General features: G+C 37.6%; 1 protein-coding gene across 1 annotated transcript; it reads left to right on the plus strand.

Annotated features, from left to right (window-relative positions):
- The first annotated feature begins 2,808 nt into the window (after positions 1-2,808).
- On the plus strand, positions 2,809-15,614 carry LOC148064198 (uncharacterized). The gene is made up of 26 exons (XM_087811717.1): positions 2,809-2,848; positions 3,341-3,412; positions 3,486-3,612; positions 4,053-4,208; positions 4,429-4,566; positions 4,794-4,939; positions 5,041-5,144; positions 5,217-5,403; positions 6,199-6,324; positions 6,422-6,562; positions 6,640-6,775; positions 6,924-7,074; positions 7,288-7,424; positions 7,627-7,738; positions 9,069-9,132; positions 9,246-9,449; positions 9,526-9,671; positions 9,852-9,970; positions 11,907-12,028; positions 12,105-12,202; positions 12,401-12,516; positions 12,880-13,004; positions 13,097-13,242; positions 13,481-13,583; positions 14,710-14,846; positions 15,083-15,614. The coding sequence occupies exons 3-26, from the start codon at positions 3,486-3,488 to the stop codon at positions 15,195-15,197; spliced, it is 3,156 nt and encodes a 1,051-aa protein (XP_087667843.1). The 5' UTR covers positions 2,809-2,848; positions 3,341-3,412; the 3' UTR covers positions 15,198-15,614.
- The last annotated feature ends 1,678 nt before the right edge of the window (positions 15,615-17,292 follow it).

The following is a 17,292-nucleotide window of genomic DNA, read 5'->3' on the forward strand; positions in this document are numbered from 1 at the left end:
CCAAGGGCACCTTTTTTTTCTGAATTTTCAAGTTTGATCCAACAGGTGCCACTTGATCCAGTATTTCAACACAATGACCAGTGAAACAGTGAATCAAACTGTCCACATCTGGACAGTCATCAAAGGAAAGATGGTCAAACATAGCAGAAAAACTGTCTGCAGTATCGGCTGAGATGACACGCCTCTGAGACCTAACTTTCAAAGGCTTAGGTTCAGGGATGAAGTTCAGGTTGAACAAGACAAGAGAATGATCACTCAGATGGACATCATGTACAGATACATTAGAAATGTTCAGGCCAAGAGTAAACAACTAAGTCTAAAATGTGGCCTTTTTGATGAGTGGGTTCAGAAACATGTTGCTCAAAATTAAAGGCTTCTGTTAAAGTTAAAAGTTCTTGAGCAGAACAAGATGTGACGTCATCAACATGAAGATTAAAGTCTCCAAGAATAAGAACAGATTCCATTTGAATAATGGAAGATAAGAAGTCACTAAAGTCTTTCAAGAACATCGCCGCAGGACCAGGCGGGCGGTAGATTGACTCACAATAGAAAGGTCTTGTAGAACCAACCAAGATCATCTGAGACTCAAAAGAAGTGAATTCCTGTGTCTGAATCACTTTGCAAGAACAACTCTCCCTAAAAACAGTAGCAAGACCTCCTCCACGACCAGAGAGGCGAGGCTTCCCCAGGACAGCGCTCCCTACTGGACAGAGTTCGTTCAGATGAATAAACTCTTCCTCTCTCTGCCAAGTCTCAGAAAGACATAATAAATCCAAATTAACTCTTGTGAAAAGATCATTAAGAATAAAGGATTTATTAGTAACGGAGCGAACATTTTATATTTGAGGGGGGCAAGCAAGACATTAAGAAGACCCACATTCACTACCGATGACGTCACTGACGACACCGCGTCACTGACAGGCGCGCAGAGCGGGATCTTTTGAAGGTGCAGCGCTAGCTGCTGAGGTGCTAGCTAGAGCATTGCCACCATGATCTCCATTGGTAGGGGCAGGAGGAGTATGTTTTTTAAAAGCTCTGAAAAATGGATGCATTGTATATGTAACCTCAGAATGATCAGCAGAATGGAATGCAAGCAATCTCTAGACTAGTGTTGTATGTCACTTGTTTACAAGGCTGAGTCCCTGAGGAGAATGAGATACAAAAAGTTGGGACAAGTCTGCTGACAGTTTTACAGGAGTGGAAAAGTAAAGATGGGTTTGTAAAATAGCAGCCAGATTGCAGAAGTTGGGTGGGGGCGGGGCTTTCTTTAGGGGTCTGCACGCACAGATCATTTGTGCTCAGTCTATGGCAGGGAGTCGACAGTGCTCTCTCCCCATGCTGTGACACATGACAGGGACTGTGGGCCCACACACCCTGATCTAGGAGAATAGGCTACAGCTTAGCTACTACAAGAATTTGGTTATGTGGTTTTGGTTGTTGTTGTTGACTGAGCAAATAAAGATTTTCAAGAAAAATATTAACTCTTGTTTTTATTATGTTATTAGCAATTAAGTATGTCACTACACAAAACACTATGACTGAATTTAACAGAGCTCCTTTGCTTCGCAGTTTACTGCTGCAAGCTGCTATTAGAAACCTGGCACTAGCTCATTTGCATACTAACGGGTGATTGGAAGTTGGGCAGACAGCTATCCCTCACAGTGAACCGGCAGCAGCCTGATACACTGAGCAGAGCGAAAAGGGGAGATGGAGCGGAGGTGAGAAACATGACATGAGAAACAACTTGATATATTTTATATTTGAGGGGGCAAGTAAGAAATTAAGACATTAAGAAGTGGAGCGGAGGAGAGAAGAATGAGATAATAAAAAATGTATGAAATTTAATATATTTTGGGGGATTTTGTTTGAGGGGGCACAACATTTATTTGAGGGGGCCAGGCCCCCTCTTGCCCCTGCCTAGACCCGGCCCTGGGCCACATCCTCCCCCGGCCGGGCCGCGTTTCAAGTCCAGTCCATCCCTTAGACCAGTGAAGGTACACCGCTCTACATTTGTGGGTGCACAGATGACATATGAACCTGAAGGGCACACGCAGCAGGATGTTCCGCGCCCGAGAACGTTGATGTGCAGTTCTCAGTTTCCAAAGAGACCAGGACATAAATCCACATCTCAGGATCTCCATCGTTTATGTCGTATTCATGGCCTGAGTCGAGAAGCTTCTGCACAGACAGGTATGAAGGACAGCAGTGCCTCACCTTCACACGCATCTTGTTGTGCAGATAATGGAAGTTGCGTTCATGCTCAAGATTGCAACATACGTGCCACAGACACAGGTGTGTGGATGATAGATGAAGACAAAACTGATCACGCTGTTGTTCGAAGTGATTCAGCCTCGTCTTCTCCTGAGAGATCAGAAAATGCTCGTTCTCAGACCAACAGCGGAGAATACAGCAGCTGTAGATCCCAACAGGGTGTCCATGAAACCGCATGTATCCTGCCTCAGATCAAACATTTCCATGTACTTCTTTCACCCAAAGATCCGGCAGAGACTGTCCTGGAGTCCAGTTGTTTGCAACAAGGTGCTAACATTTTTCACAGGCCGTCACTCAAGCATGAGTGTTGAGTTGAAAACATATTGTTTTTGATGACACTCGCCAACTATGCTGCCTGATGAAGCATTTGTCATCGAGTTTTTGATTTGGGAAAATTACAAATTTTTATTGACTACATAAAAATATAAACACGCTTTGTTTCTTTTCTGTCTTGTTTTCATGAGCTCTGGACTGGTTTCATGGAAATCTTTAGTTTCACTTGTTTTCTAAAAAAAAAAGCCCCACCCTTCACCCACTGTTTTGTTAACTGTTCTTCATTCTGTTGAGACACATCAGGGTAAGTGCTTCTTACCTACTTCTACATAACATTTAATTTGATTTAACTATACTTATTGATGTTTGCTGTATTACCTTTCATTTTCTTACCTTCATAACTTCCTTTGCTTGAAGTTTTTTTATATCATTTTACCAACATTTTATTGAAGAAAATCGATGTATTAGTTACAAAAAACTGCTTCATGAATATTAATATTCTAAAGACGTCTGTTTTATCATTTTGATAATGAATTTGCCATTTTTTACCATTTTATATGTATATATAAATAAAAGTCCACTTGAGAATGAAGTTGGGCCAGAACAAGAAAAACTGGATTAGTAGTTAAGCTGCACCCTTCAATGAAATGTGTAGCTTAACTATTAATCCAGTTTTCTTGTCTGGCTTCAAATTGATTATGAATCTTTTTTTTAATTATTTGGTTGTAAAACTTGGTCATATGTTTTTTGGTTGGTTGCCTCCCCTTCATCCTGACTGTTAATAACAATCTTCCAGTTTATACTTCAACAGAAGATTAACCGGGGGTTTGTCAAGTCTTGGTCGAAGTGCCTCTGTGAACGAAGCAAGGTAAAGAATACTGTTAATTAATAATAAAAAATAAAGATCCTTTGTATAACATTTGAAAAGTTTCTCTTCCAAGATGGGGACGATATACAACCTGCTGGAACGACACAGGCTCCAGAGTTTCTACAACAATTTTGTTCAGATGGGTGTAAAAGATGAGCTTGACTTTCTGGATATCACAACTGAAAATCTAACTCTGATGGGTAAGATTAGTGAAGAAACAAATCATTTGAAACAAATTATTATGCAGTTTCAAAAATAGATCAACAGAAATAACCACTTCTCTGACATTGATATTACCAATATTTGAGGATGTTACATAAATTGATTTAATTCATGAAGTTAGTTTAACTTATCAAATGTAAATGGTTGGATTGCTAAATGTCTGGACATTTGATTTTTTGTTGTGAATCCATACACACACCAAGTTGTTATTTGTATCATCTTTAATTGAAGATTTATCTCAAACAGATTCATCAGTTCAGATTGATGACACAGCTGAGCTTAAATTAAACACAACTGTTGTGCTCAACATCAGTCTTACTAAACAAAGAAACTGGAACTCAAGAAATGGTCCAAAATAGTCTGTAAACCATTGGTAAAGAATGTTTATATTATTTTGAAACCATATATATATTTACAGGCTTAACTCAGGTGGAAAAGAATCGTTTTCTGGAAATGAGAAAAGAGATTGAAAGAATCAGAAATCCACAACAACCAGTTCAGAATGTCTCTCCTGTTCATTCATTCAAGCTGATGTACACTTTTCCCAAGTGTCCTGAGCCAAAACACATCACAGGTGATCACTTTCTAATCACACAAGTATCTTAAGAGCCGTTTTGTTTTAATATCTAGATTCATAAGAGTGATTTTATTGTATAAAATACATTTAAATTCACTTTAAAGACATTTCACTGAGTAAAATATGTAATAATGTTGATAATATACTCCACACTGATATGTTAAGGATGAGTGTAAATACACAACGATTTATTTTCATTCACATTTTGGTCTTTCAGATATGGATCCAGCGAACAGCACACTTGAAGATTTGATGTTAAGAATCTGTCTTCAAGAGGGTGTTGATAATAACACAGGAGTCTGTCTCTTCACCAGAGAAGGGATGCCTCTGTCTGATGACCCTTTCTTTACCACATGTAGGCAATTTCATGTTTAATAAAACCATTTTCATTCAAATGTTCATGTTCACAGAATGATACAGTGTTAACTTCAATAAACTAAATGATTTTAAATGAAGTCATGTAGAGTCTTAGCTAATCTTTACCTTTGGTCTGAGATTCACGTTCATACAGAGAATATCTGTAATATACGGTACATTTATACATGTATGTGAATCTGAAAAACTGTTGTCACTTCTTTGTAGGGTCTCTTAAGGAAAGACATATTGAGAACGGATCTTTGATCTACGCAATGTTCACTCCAAAGTGTAACCTGACACGTTCCGTGCAGATGCCAAAACAAGATACGGAAAGTGGTGAAGATAAAATAAGATGCCACGTCATGCTGAAGGTGGGACTTTTTTCTCTATTTTATTTTGTTGGCACATGTTGTACAGTGTGTGAGACGAATATAAACCTTGTTTCCTTGTTCTGGAAAACACTAACTTTCAGGGTTTCTTTGAGCTGTCAGTCAATCTTGAAAGTGACACAATCAAAACACTGACAACAAGACTGTCGAATGAAACTGGAATACCGAGAAACGTTCTTCATTACAAGTAATTCAATGTTTTCACATTATTATCTTCATTTCCTGTAATTATGTTTGTAACCCAGTGGACTGTTCACAGAGGAGACCATGGCGTCAGTGATACACTATCAGGCTGTGGATTTACTGAAGAGTCTACGGTCTTCTTCTATTTATCGACCTTTCTGGCCGAAGACCAATCCCAGGAGATGTTTATAAATGACATTGAACCGTTGGTTAAACAAAGCCTTGTGGGGTTGAGTGTGATCCTCTCCTCACTTTTTGTCATTGTAAGTAATTCATTATATATTATGTATATCAAGTACTTCTCCAAACACTTTGGCATCTATTTTCTATATAACTATCTTTTAATAAAAGCTTCACTCTGGCAGAGGAATGTTTCTCAACAAGGCAGCGTCGTCTGAAGCTTGTGTGTTAAATACTTACCACTATTGATGATGAACGAAGGAACGAGAAAAATAACCTTTTTTCCTACATTAAGGAGGTTTTTTTGCATCAGTTTGGGTTACCTTACATGTGATGTGTGGTGGCTGGTCATGAAGTTCTAGTGAATTTTAGACAAGTTGAAGAACATCTCAACGGTAACTAAAGTACAAAGGTATTAGCCGTAATGCAATGTTGAAGCCATGACAGTTATGTATTATACCTGTATTTGTGGTTCTCTCTCCACTGATTAAGATAAACAGTGCCTGTCGAAATGGAACGTTTCATAGTGCTTTATCACTTCGCTGCTGGTGAAAGATTATTTTGGTGGTTTTATTAATATAGTTGTATCCAATTCCAGGAAGAAGGATTTAGGATGATATGAGACGTTGCATTGTTTTTTTGACATTTATTTTAGCGTTTGTCACAATAGGTTTTTAATTTCTATAGGGTTATTAGTATAGAAGCCTTCATTTGATTTTAGACTAACAGATTCGTCTCAATTGGTAACTATGAACTGAGTTCCTGAATTGTAGGCAAAGTTGTATATTTCTACCATTATTAGAACTAACCCGATAGCTCAAATGACCATGTGTTCTTTTTTAGCTACAAATTATGATTCAATTCAATTCTTCTTTCAGAAAGGAAAAGGGTGGAAAGTGAAAGAACTCATCGCTTACATCCGGAAACTGACTGGATGTCATCCACTTGCTCAGAGCTTGCATCAACTACTCTACAAAAATAAAATAATCACTAAAAACCAGAAGGTAAAGAATAGAAACGATGTCATTTGCTTTTAGATGTTGGAGAAAAACCAAAGTAAACATACTTAAAATGTTTTTTTCATGTGTCTCTATGTTGCAGATTGCAATCATCGAGGGCTTGTACACACTGTTCAGGGAAATTTTGCCCAAACCAGGAGCCCCTGGCGTTAAAGTCATTGAAGACTTAGACGTTTTTGAGAATTGTTTGTACTGCTGGGCCTGGCTCTTCAACGAGGCACAAGTACTGTCGCATCACATTCTTGATTTGTTCCACAATACATAGACATTGTGTCTTACTCAACCTTAATGTTTCAACAGAATCAAGGAACAGACGATGAGAACTTTGCATTCATCACTCTTACAAACGAGGATGGCAGTCGTTTGTGCGAACCAGTCAGAGTTCCTGGTGTTCCTGGCGTATTTGAACGTTCAGATATTGTCCAGAAAATAAAAGGTAAACTGAAAAGAATTGATTGATTGAGCAAGTGAAGGAATCTGTCAATGTGTTATTTCTGTAAAACCTTTCACCTCACATGTTTTATTCTCTTTTGTAAATCCAAGAAAATGTTTTTTTTTTAATCATTTGAACTTCTTGTTTTTAAAGGGATCACAAATTCCAAACTGCACTGAGAAGAACTTGCAAGAAACGTCACTGCAGAGAGACACTGGTGTGGAGAAGATCATCCTTAGTCTCCCTCCATGTATCAAAGTGTATGATCAGTGGATTCACAGTGAGGCAACAGCCCATAAGAGGTTTGTATTTTGTTTTATTATCGCCTTTTCTCCTACATTTGTTCAGTGTTCAGTGCCTTTTTATGTATTTGATCTGTCATTATCCTGTCCCAGATTAAATGTTTACTTGGATTAGACTCAGACTAGGCTCACAGATGGATGGATGGATAGTCATTTATTGAGTACTGATGTACTCTGATGTGTTTTTAATCACATTTTTGTAAATATTTCCAGTTTTGTTGTCAAAGCCTCAGAGAGCGTTGGGAATATGGCAGAAAAACTGAAATCTTTCAAGTTTCTCAACATCACTCCACCTCTACTCTTAAAGAATATTGGATTGGTTGACTGTTTTCTAGTCTGGCTGACTGAAGGTAAACCTGAGAAAAGGTTTTAAGTTGATATCTTAATTTCTACGTGAAGACCATTGCATTGTAAAATAGTTGAAGAGCAGACACTGCGTTCTAGTGGAATCAAGTATTCAATGCCTGAGGAAATCAAACATTCATTTGTTTTTGCGTTTTTGTTTACCATAGAATCCCATGTTGAATAACACCTTGTACATGTTATCATTAGACATCCTTGCTGTCTACACGAGCAGAGACAAGTCAAAACCCGACATGGTCAATATCTTCGACTGTCTACAAGGAAAATCCAGAACATTGGACGTGAACATGTTGGCTACCAAGTAAGTCATCTCATTTTACACGTATGAAAAAATAATATTTACCTGAACTAGATGTAATGCCAGGCGCCGCTCGCGTTAAAAAGATGAATTGAAAAACAAATAACTCGACAAACCCCTGAAGAGAGAGAGGACACAGATGATGGCCTTTCAGCAAAGAAATAACATAAAATAACACAGTCTGTAAGAGCAAAAATATTTACATAATACAATAACATATGACACAATGCTCAAAATGTAGGATTTTGATAATAAAATAAATAGATAAAAAGACAATAATATTAATGTCTAATAATAATTAATTAAAAGTAACAAATGCTCACATGATAAACATAATAATCAGAGAACAAAGTCAGCGTTTAGTAAGATCAATAATAATAAATGAAATTATATGAATGTAAATATGAAGTAAATATTGTGTAAAGTGAAAAAGAAAAGTATGAATTAGGGGCAGAAATAATGAGATCTGCCGTCCCTGTAGTTCTCATTCATCCAGGTCATGGATACCCAAGTTCTAAAGCAACTGGACTGAAATTTGAAAAAAAAACGTTTCATGTCTCATCCAATAGGCTTCTTCAGTTCCAAAAAAACGGGTCTAATTAGCTGATATACATCCTCCAAGAGTGAAGCAGAGAACTATTGAGAGGAGTTAGGCTCAATTTGTAGGTTGTAGCCCCCCCACCCCTGTAGAGAGACCGAGAGTTGGCGTCTTTAACTCCTTTCAAACCATCTTTCTTCTTTAACCGGCACCTGAACGTTGCCGTCCTCAAAAGAGTGTCCTGTGTCCTTTAGGTAGGTTGGTAGGTAGGTAGAAGTTTATTTACATGAAGGTACACGGCCTAGTCCTGACCGAGGAGCTGGCTCAACCTAGCAAGATAGATACAATGGAACTGAAAAGTCTTTTAAAAGAGACATCTTCCTAAAACTCAAACCAGTCCAGTCTCCTCACTTCGAACTCTTTGGATTCTCTCTGCTCATTTTTAATCTCTAACTTATCTTGTTTGATCAGCTGCAAATGATTTGATTAGTTGAAAATGTTTTAGACTTGAGCAAACATTCTACAATTCTACATGTGCGATGAATACAAAACAAAAATAGTGTATGATGAGAGTGAACATGTATACATTAACCAATATAGCTGTATAATAGAGCTAAATATACGATACAGAAGAACAACCCATTTAAATTCCCTCCCTCCCCAGAGCCTGAGCGTTTTCTATATGATCATTTTCAATACATTTTGTTGAGCAGTTTGTGAGTCTATAAGACATAAAGATCAGACACATTCAGACAAACGGACATCACGTTTGAAACTCATTTTCACATTCATTAGGACTGGCGACAGCAGAACTATGCAAACATTCCAAACGACCAGGACACCAAAGGAAGCAATTCTGGTAAGATCGTCTCATAAGTCACTTGAAGACGACTAAAATACATCTCCTGAAACCACTTTGATGAGGTTTAGAAAGAAAACGACTCATTTTTTCCGAACCTTTTCTCTTCACAGGTCTTGATCGACACCAGTGAATCAATGCGACTGAACTGCTACGGAAGTACAGACATAAGAAGGATTGACGTGGTGAAAGAGCTCTTTGACAACTTTGCTTCAAGAACCATGGCTTATGATTTCAATCATGTCATTGGACTAGTTAAGTTCGATACTGTGGTGAAAGTTCTTCACACATTTACTGAAACTTTGGAAACGTTCAAGGTATAGATGAATGTTTATTGAATAAGCTAAATTGTCAGATGTTTTGATGTGTGTCAAATACCATAATGTTTTTTAGGAGCACATACGAAAGATTGAGGCAAGTGGACAAACTTGTCTGTATGATGCCTTACTCTTGGGTTTGAACGAGTTGCTCAAAATCAAGGAGAAATTGCCTGAATGCAGACTTCGCATCCTGTGCCTGACTGATGGAAGTGATGTGGGGTAAATATGTAGAAACATGTATTTTATCGCACATTAACGCCTGTTGCTTACATGCCAAATTGTTGACGCATTTGAAGTTTGCACAATGATATATGAGTTCATATGGCAGAAGAAGAAGATGGAAACAAATATAAAACATTTTTAAATGTTTTTAATTATTATTATTATTATTTTTTTTAGCTCAAAAGCAAAACCTGAAGATGTTGCCTCCAAACTTGTAGCATATGGGGTTATTGTGGATTCAGTTCTTCTTGGGGACGCAGAAAACAACATGCTACATGGAATCAGCAACGCCACAGGTACTATATTGTAGAGTTTGCAATACTTAAAATATCTAACCTTAATTGTCTTAAAGGGCCAACTGTATATTTCCGTTTGTGTTTTTTTCTGAATTTCAAAAGCCCGATTCGCACGGGATAAGTATTTCCTGTTGACCTCTGATCATTTGTAATAATAGCGGAGAATGTCGTAGATTTAATCTGGTGAGATCGCGAAATGTCTGTGATTTGTAATGTAATAATTCAGCCACAAATGACCTAAAGTATTTCGCCAAACTCAGACGTTGGGTGATGATACTAGTCCTGTCCAAATCTGCATCTTAAGAAATTCTTATTTTTGCTTTTCCCTGATATTCTGGGACTACTGTGTTTGTCTTATGTGTCTTGGCCTTTTAAAGGATATATTTTAACTGTGTATTGTTTTTTTGTTAAAGCGCTTTGTGACCCTGGTCTAAAGAAATCTTTACAAATAACCTTTACTTAGTTTTGTATTAACTGCATGCAAGACAGATCCTTCTGGTTTAGACATGAAGATAAACTGTTACAATAGTCCAGGTGAGAAGAAACAAACACATGGATTACAAGTTCAAGCAGATCGTGTTGTGACAACATTTTCTTAAGTTTAGAGATTTTTCTCAGTTGAAGGAAACAGTTTCTGGTCAGTTTTCTTCAGTGTTGAACTAGAGACATGTCTTTATCAAATACAACACCCAGGTTTCTCAGGCTCAGTTTGACAGACTGACATAAGTCACCCAAGTACAGACTCAACCCTGGAATCTTATCATCAGGAACAATCACCAGAGTTTCTGTTTTGTCCACATTTAGCTTCAAAGTGTTTTCACTCATTGTTTGATCGGGAAATCTCTGAATGATTTTACCAAGGGGATTCAAGTACAGCAAAAACAATAAAGCACCCAGAACAAATTGTCCACAAATTGTAAAGGCAGTCATTGAAGAAAAGAGGGTCAAACATAGGAGCAAAACTGTCTGCAGTGTCGGCTGAGATGACACGTCTCTGAGACCTAACTTTCGAGGGCTTCGACTCAGGGATGAAGTCCAAGTTAAACAAGACAAGAGAATGATCACTCAGATGGACATCATGTACAGACAGATTAGAGATGTCTTTTTTTATGAGTGGGTTGAGAGACATGTTGCTCAAAATGAAAGGCTTCAGTTAAAAGTTCTTAAGCAGAACAAGATGTGACGTCATGAACATGAAGATTATAGTCTCTAAGAACAAGAACAGATTCCATATGAATAATGGAAGATGGGTCACTGTCTTTCAAGAACAACGCCCAGGCAGACGGTAGATTGAAACACAATTGAAAGGTCTTGTAGAACCAAGCAAGATCATCTGAGACTCAAAATAAGTGAATTCCTGAGTCTGAATCACTTTGCATGAACAACTATCTCTATAAACGACAGCCAAACCACCCCCATGATGGATGGATGGATGGATGGATGGATGGATGGATGGATGGATGGATGGATGGATGGATGGATGGATGGATGGATGGATGGATGGATGGATGGATGGATGGATGGATGGATGGATGGATGGATGGATGGATGGATGGATGGATGGATGGATGGATGGATGGATGGATGGATAGATAGATACTGTAGATAGATACTGTAGATAGATAGATAGATAGATAGATAGATAGATAGATAGATAGATAGATAGATAGATAGATAGATAGATAGATAGATAGATAGATAGATAGATAGATAGATAGATAGATAGATAGATAGATAGATAGATAGATAGATAGATAGATAGATAGATCACAGAGGTCCACGGATAATACTACTGCGAATATGTAATAAGAATGTTTTGTGAAAGTCTCTCAGGACATATTTGAAACTCTGAATTGAAAAATGAATTTTTTAATAATAATGGTTATATCACTGTGAATACAATTAGTATATTCAGCATATATTTGTTTTCTTTCAGGCGGATGTTGTTTCAAACCAGAGACCAGCAAAGAAGGTCTGAAGCTCTTTGAAATGGAAACGGTGCTCTCTCTGGAGAATAGGAAACCAAAGACAGAGCTCAGCATTAGAGACATCACAGAGGTCAGCACTGATTTAAATGAATGATTTTGATTAATATTGTATTCCAGGCATTTTCAAACTATATTTTACTTTCAAGAAAAAGCTGCTTGACATGTTTGGAACACTTGGTTATGATAAAGATCCAGGTGTGTCACTTCCAAGTGAATTAAACAAAGCAGTGACTTTAACAGTGAAGTGAGTAAAACAATACTTTTTGAATCATCATAATGTCATCATGTATAATGTCATCATGTATAATGTCATAATGTATAATGTCATCATGTATAATGTCATCATGTATAATGTCATAATGTATAATGTCATCATGTATAATGTCATCATGTATAATGTCATCATGTATAATGTCATAATGTATGTGGTTTTTACTCACAGTGCCTTAAAAAAGAAGGTTTCGATGGAGAAACACAAACGGATCCGGGAGGAACTGAAGAACCTGCATTGTGACCCACATCCTTACTTTAGGATCTTTCCATCGGAGTCAGACTTTTGTAAGATTCCAAGTTTATAATTTAGTTCTTAAATGATTAATTTAAAGGTAAGATTACCCAAAACAAACACAGACAGTCGGAGGTTCTCCAGATAGTCATAGAGAACTGACTCATAGACATTGTTTATCCTGATTTAAGGCTTTTGTTGTTAACTTCTGTACCCACTTAGATTGTTTTTAAATAAGGATGTTTATAAAACGACAACAAATGAACACAGTCAGTTATGTCCTTCATATGTTTTCATGTTATTAAAGTTCCTCTTGATGCTCTTCCTTTCATCTACTTTTAGAACAGCCTGCTGATGTTGCCGTTCCAAACCAAGAATGAAAATACAACGTTTGGCTAAACTTTTTCTTTCTTCAGCCTTCTGGAAACTCCTCATGCGAGGTGCCCCCGACACAGCCTACGAGAACGGAGTCTTTGAGCTCTACTGCCAGTTTGGAGATGATTACCCAGTGAAGCCGCCTGTAGTCCGCTTTGTCACTCCAGTATCCTTTTGAAGCCACAATTGATGGGAAAAGTTCTACTGAACCATCAGTTTCTTTTTGAATGTTGATGAAAGAGACTCTTTAACTGACAGATTTACCACTGCAACATCAACAGTGTTGGAAGAATCTGCCACACCATCTTCGACCGCAACTATAACGCCCACATCTCCATGAGAGAAATCCTCAATGCTGTTTTTGGACTTCTCATCATCCCTGGGCCGGAGGACCCGCTGGACAGGTTTTGTCACATTATAGACCTCAAACTGAACCCGAACCTAAGTCATGTACATGATGCTACTGAGAATTGTTAGTGATTCTTAAACTATATCAACAATTCTTGCATCAATGTTTGATTAAATATTGCATTTTTTTAATGTTGACTATTACAGAGAAATCACACACGTTAAGTATGTCTCGAGTATGATTTACCTGTGATGTGATTCATGTTTTTTCTTGTTTTTTTCTTATTACTGAAGCATTCTGGCAGAGGAATACTTGACCAACCGTGAACAGTATTCACAAGAAGCAAAGAAACAGGCAGAAGAAACTGCAAATCTCTCCATGGATGAAATGGAAAAGGTGAAACACACACTTGTTTCAGAATGTAGTCGTTGGATTTACATTATTGATGGAGGGATTTAAGTTTAGAAAAGAATCACCTGATATTTTTTCGTCTTTGTTCTCAAACCTCTTCCCTTGTGAATTTATATACGTTTGTTGAAACATCTACAGCTTCTCAGTCTCTCAAGATTGATTCCAACATACAACCTGGCTGTGAGGCTACAGCAGTTTATAATGTTGTCGTATACTAATATAATACTAAGAGTACAAACTCTTAAAGTATCACAAACCCTTTTGATTCCATACTTCAGTAGTTGTTTATCAGAGCTACAATGTTATTGCTGTCAGTCTGAGATGAAGCAAGAGATAAAAATATCTCTTATAACGCTCAGTCTCGCGGGACTTGCATCGGTTTCCTTTGAAACTGAGCGACATCAGAGAGGAGCCGCCGGCGCGTCGTGATATCACCAAATCAATAATAAATCCTTGTACACGCACACATAACACTTTATAAATGACGTTAACAACTTAGCTCGTTAGCATACGGTGAAGACGGACAGGTTTGTTTGGAAGTTCACGATCTTCTAAGAAAACAACTGAGACGAGATGAAAAGTTCTTACGATATGTTGCTTTAACAAAGGAGGTTGAAAGAGACGAGTGACTGGATCACTAGTGTTTGACTAGATCATAAGTTAGTATTATTTCCGTGGATATACTGAGCCGCGCTAAGTCAGCGTCGGCTAGACGCATCGCCATAGCAACCGAGCCTAACAAGCTGCACAGTTCACAGACAGACGGAGACGTAAACAACAACAAGACATAGAAGTACAAATTGACAACTTTACAGAACGTGACACTGATTGATCGAAGTGTGTATTTAAGAAATGCTTTGACTGATCGATTGATCAATGAAATATTTAAAAAAAAATTTTTTTTTATATATATATAAACTATCGCACATGTGTTAGATATGCATATCACACGCGCCAATATCGTGATATCGACATTTTTTCCATATATGGTGCAGCCCTAGTGCAACATTATTGGCATTAAATTGTGTTTCCATCTCTCTATCAAAATGAATTAAATAATTCAAAATATTTCCTGCATTCCTATAAGAATCATATTTGTGTTTTTTTCAAGAAATGGGTGGAGAAGTCTCCTCAGTTCATCCCTCCTCATATGATCTGTCCAATCACAAAGACCATGTTCATCGATCCAGTGAGGACCTGTTATGGCACAGTGTATGAACGCAGAGCTATTGAGGAACACCTCAAACAGTGAGTTCTTTTTCACTTTGTTTTTATCAGAAATACATTTTCGACCTAAATTTAAATTACCTTTGACTTGTTTATCATATTTGCCAACTGTAATGTAATAATGTAATAATACTGTAATGATCTAATGTCCTTTTTATTTTTGATGAATATTTGTTTTCTTTAGATTAATTGTTTATTTTACATTTAATATTAAGTTTGAATCGATTTAAAGATGTCAACGTAACAATATTTTTCAGACACCGCTACGACTTCTTGGGCGGTGAAAATAACCCCCTGGAAAATGGTGATTTGACTCCAGACTTGAACATGAAGAAAACGGTGAAAGAGTTTCGCTTACGCCAGATTCAGTAAATCATTCTGGAACATCCAACATTCTACACCAGGAACTTACTAATATAATTACTTTATTATTTAAACATGTTGATCAGCTTGTTAGTCTAGATCCGTATTAAACTGTCTTTCTGTTAGAAGTTGATTCAAAACTAAATCAATATTTTACATGATATAAATTAAAAGTATGAAATGGGCAGAAGGGAATTATTTACCAGCTATTTTCAAGAACGTTTATCATTGTTGTTTAATCCTGACTTTAATTAACTAAGAATCAACCGATCCTAGTGGGTTTTATGTTTAACTCTGTGTAGCTTTGATTCAATGATGATTTAAAAAAACAACTTGCATACAACAAAGTTTTTTGATAAAGAAGATTTTGTTATTATTATGAGCGGTTTCTGAAAGTAAAAATCACAATAAAGGTTTAACTCCATACATCTTGTTTTCGGCCTCTAAATGTGTGTTTATTAATGAATAAATTAACTTTCTACATCTTTTTTTGTTTCATCTACGTTTGACTTTTTATTGTTTGCATCTTTGACGATGTCGTGACTTATTTAGCTTTTTATTAAAATAATCACGCTGGATCGGGATGGTGGCTTTTTCATTACACGCTCGCCCCTTGGGTTCCATAAAAATAAAGGCTTGAGATCGTCTGTCAGCTTTACAATATTTATTTTACAAAAGCAAAAGAAAACTTGAGAGATCAAAAAACCTTTTCAAATAAATTAAACCAAGAGAGCTGTCACTGAGCGCTCAAAAAACTGTGCCGCTTCCTGTTCATCGAATTACCTTCTGGCTTGCTCATCAAGCCAACTACGGCAGCCCCAGCTTGTCAAAAGCGAAGAGTTAATTTCTAAATGTAAACAAACAAATAACTCAAATAACCATACTGAATAAATCTTGCATATTAACCATTAATCAAATATAACATTACCCAAAAATGGCTCTAACATACCAGCCCCTAATTGCTTATTACACAGCAATTACCAAAAACATACATCATGGAGCCATTATAACCAAATATAGGACGTCTGTCCCATGCAAATTGCATACTTTAGTCCATGTGTTAGATACTCAGTTCATATTTATAAATCCAGCAAGATCCTGGGGTCTGGAACTTAAAGTCTTATCCGGAACATAAAGTCATATAGCCCCTCATCCAGCAGTCAGAGGTGCACCTGAAAGAAAGAAAGGGGTTTGGTAGACTCAGTCAGCTGACTTCAGCAGCAGACAGAGCTTTGTGATTGGTCTTTGGATGATGTTGGTCTTCGTTTAAACCAAGACACTGCGTACAAGTCCCTTAGCTCCTGGAAGGGCCTTGACCACACGTCCAAGTAGCCAAGAGTTCCTCGGTGCATTGTCATCAATTATGACGACAATATCTCCCGCGGTGAAATTCCTTCTGATTTTATTCCATTTGTGCCTTTCCTGCATTAGTGGAACGTATTCCCTGGTCCATCGTTTCCAGAACAGGTCTGCCAGGTATTGTACCTGTCTCCACCTCCTGCGTGAGTATAGATCCTCTCTCTGGAACAGTCCTGGGCGGATTATTGGACATGTTTTCAATTGGAGTAAATGATTCGGAGTGAGGGGTTCTAGGTCATTCGGGTCATTTGTCACCGTTGTGATTGGTCTATCATTCATGATTGCTTCGACCTCACACAAGGCTGTCTGTAGAGCTTCATCGTCCAATGTTTGTTCCTCTAAGATGGAGTACAGAATCTTTTTGACCAATCTTATGAGTCTCTCCCACACTCCGCCGTGGTGAGGTCCTGAAGGAGGGTTAAAGGTCCAGTCAATTCCTTCTTTGAGTAATGCTCTTTGGATTTTGCCATTGTCCAATAGCTTCACAGATTCCTCCAACTCCTTTTGTGCGCCAATGAAGTTAGTGCCTTGATCTGACCTGATACTTTTTATTGATCCTCTGCGACAGAAGAACCGGCGGATAGCATTGATGCATGCATCTGTGTTTAGGAAACTGGCCACTTCCAGATGGATAGCACGGCTTACCAGGAAAGTAAAGATTACTCCCCATCTTTTGACATTAGCACGGCCACGTTTAACCTCAATAGGTCTAAAATAATCCACACCTACGTGGGTGAAGGGTGGG

This window comes from Callionymus lyra, chromosome 16, assembly GCF_982586985.1.
Source record: "Callionymus lyra chromosome 16, fCalLyr1.hap1.1, whole genome shotgun sequence".
NCBI classification, from domain to species: Eukaryota; Metazoa; Chordata; class Actinopteri; order Syngnathiformes; family Callionymidae; genus Callionymus; species Callionymus lyra.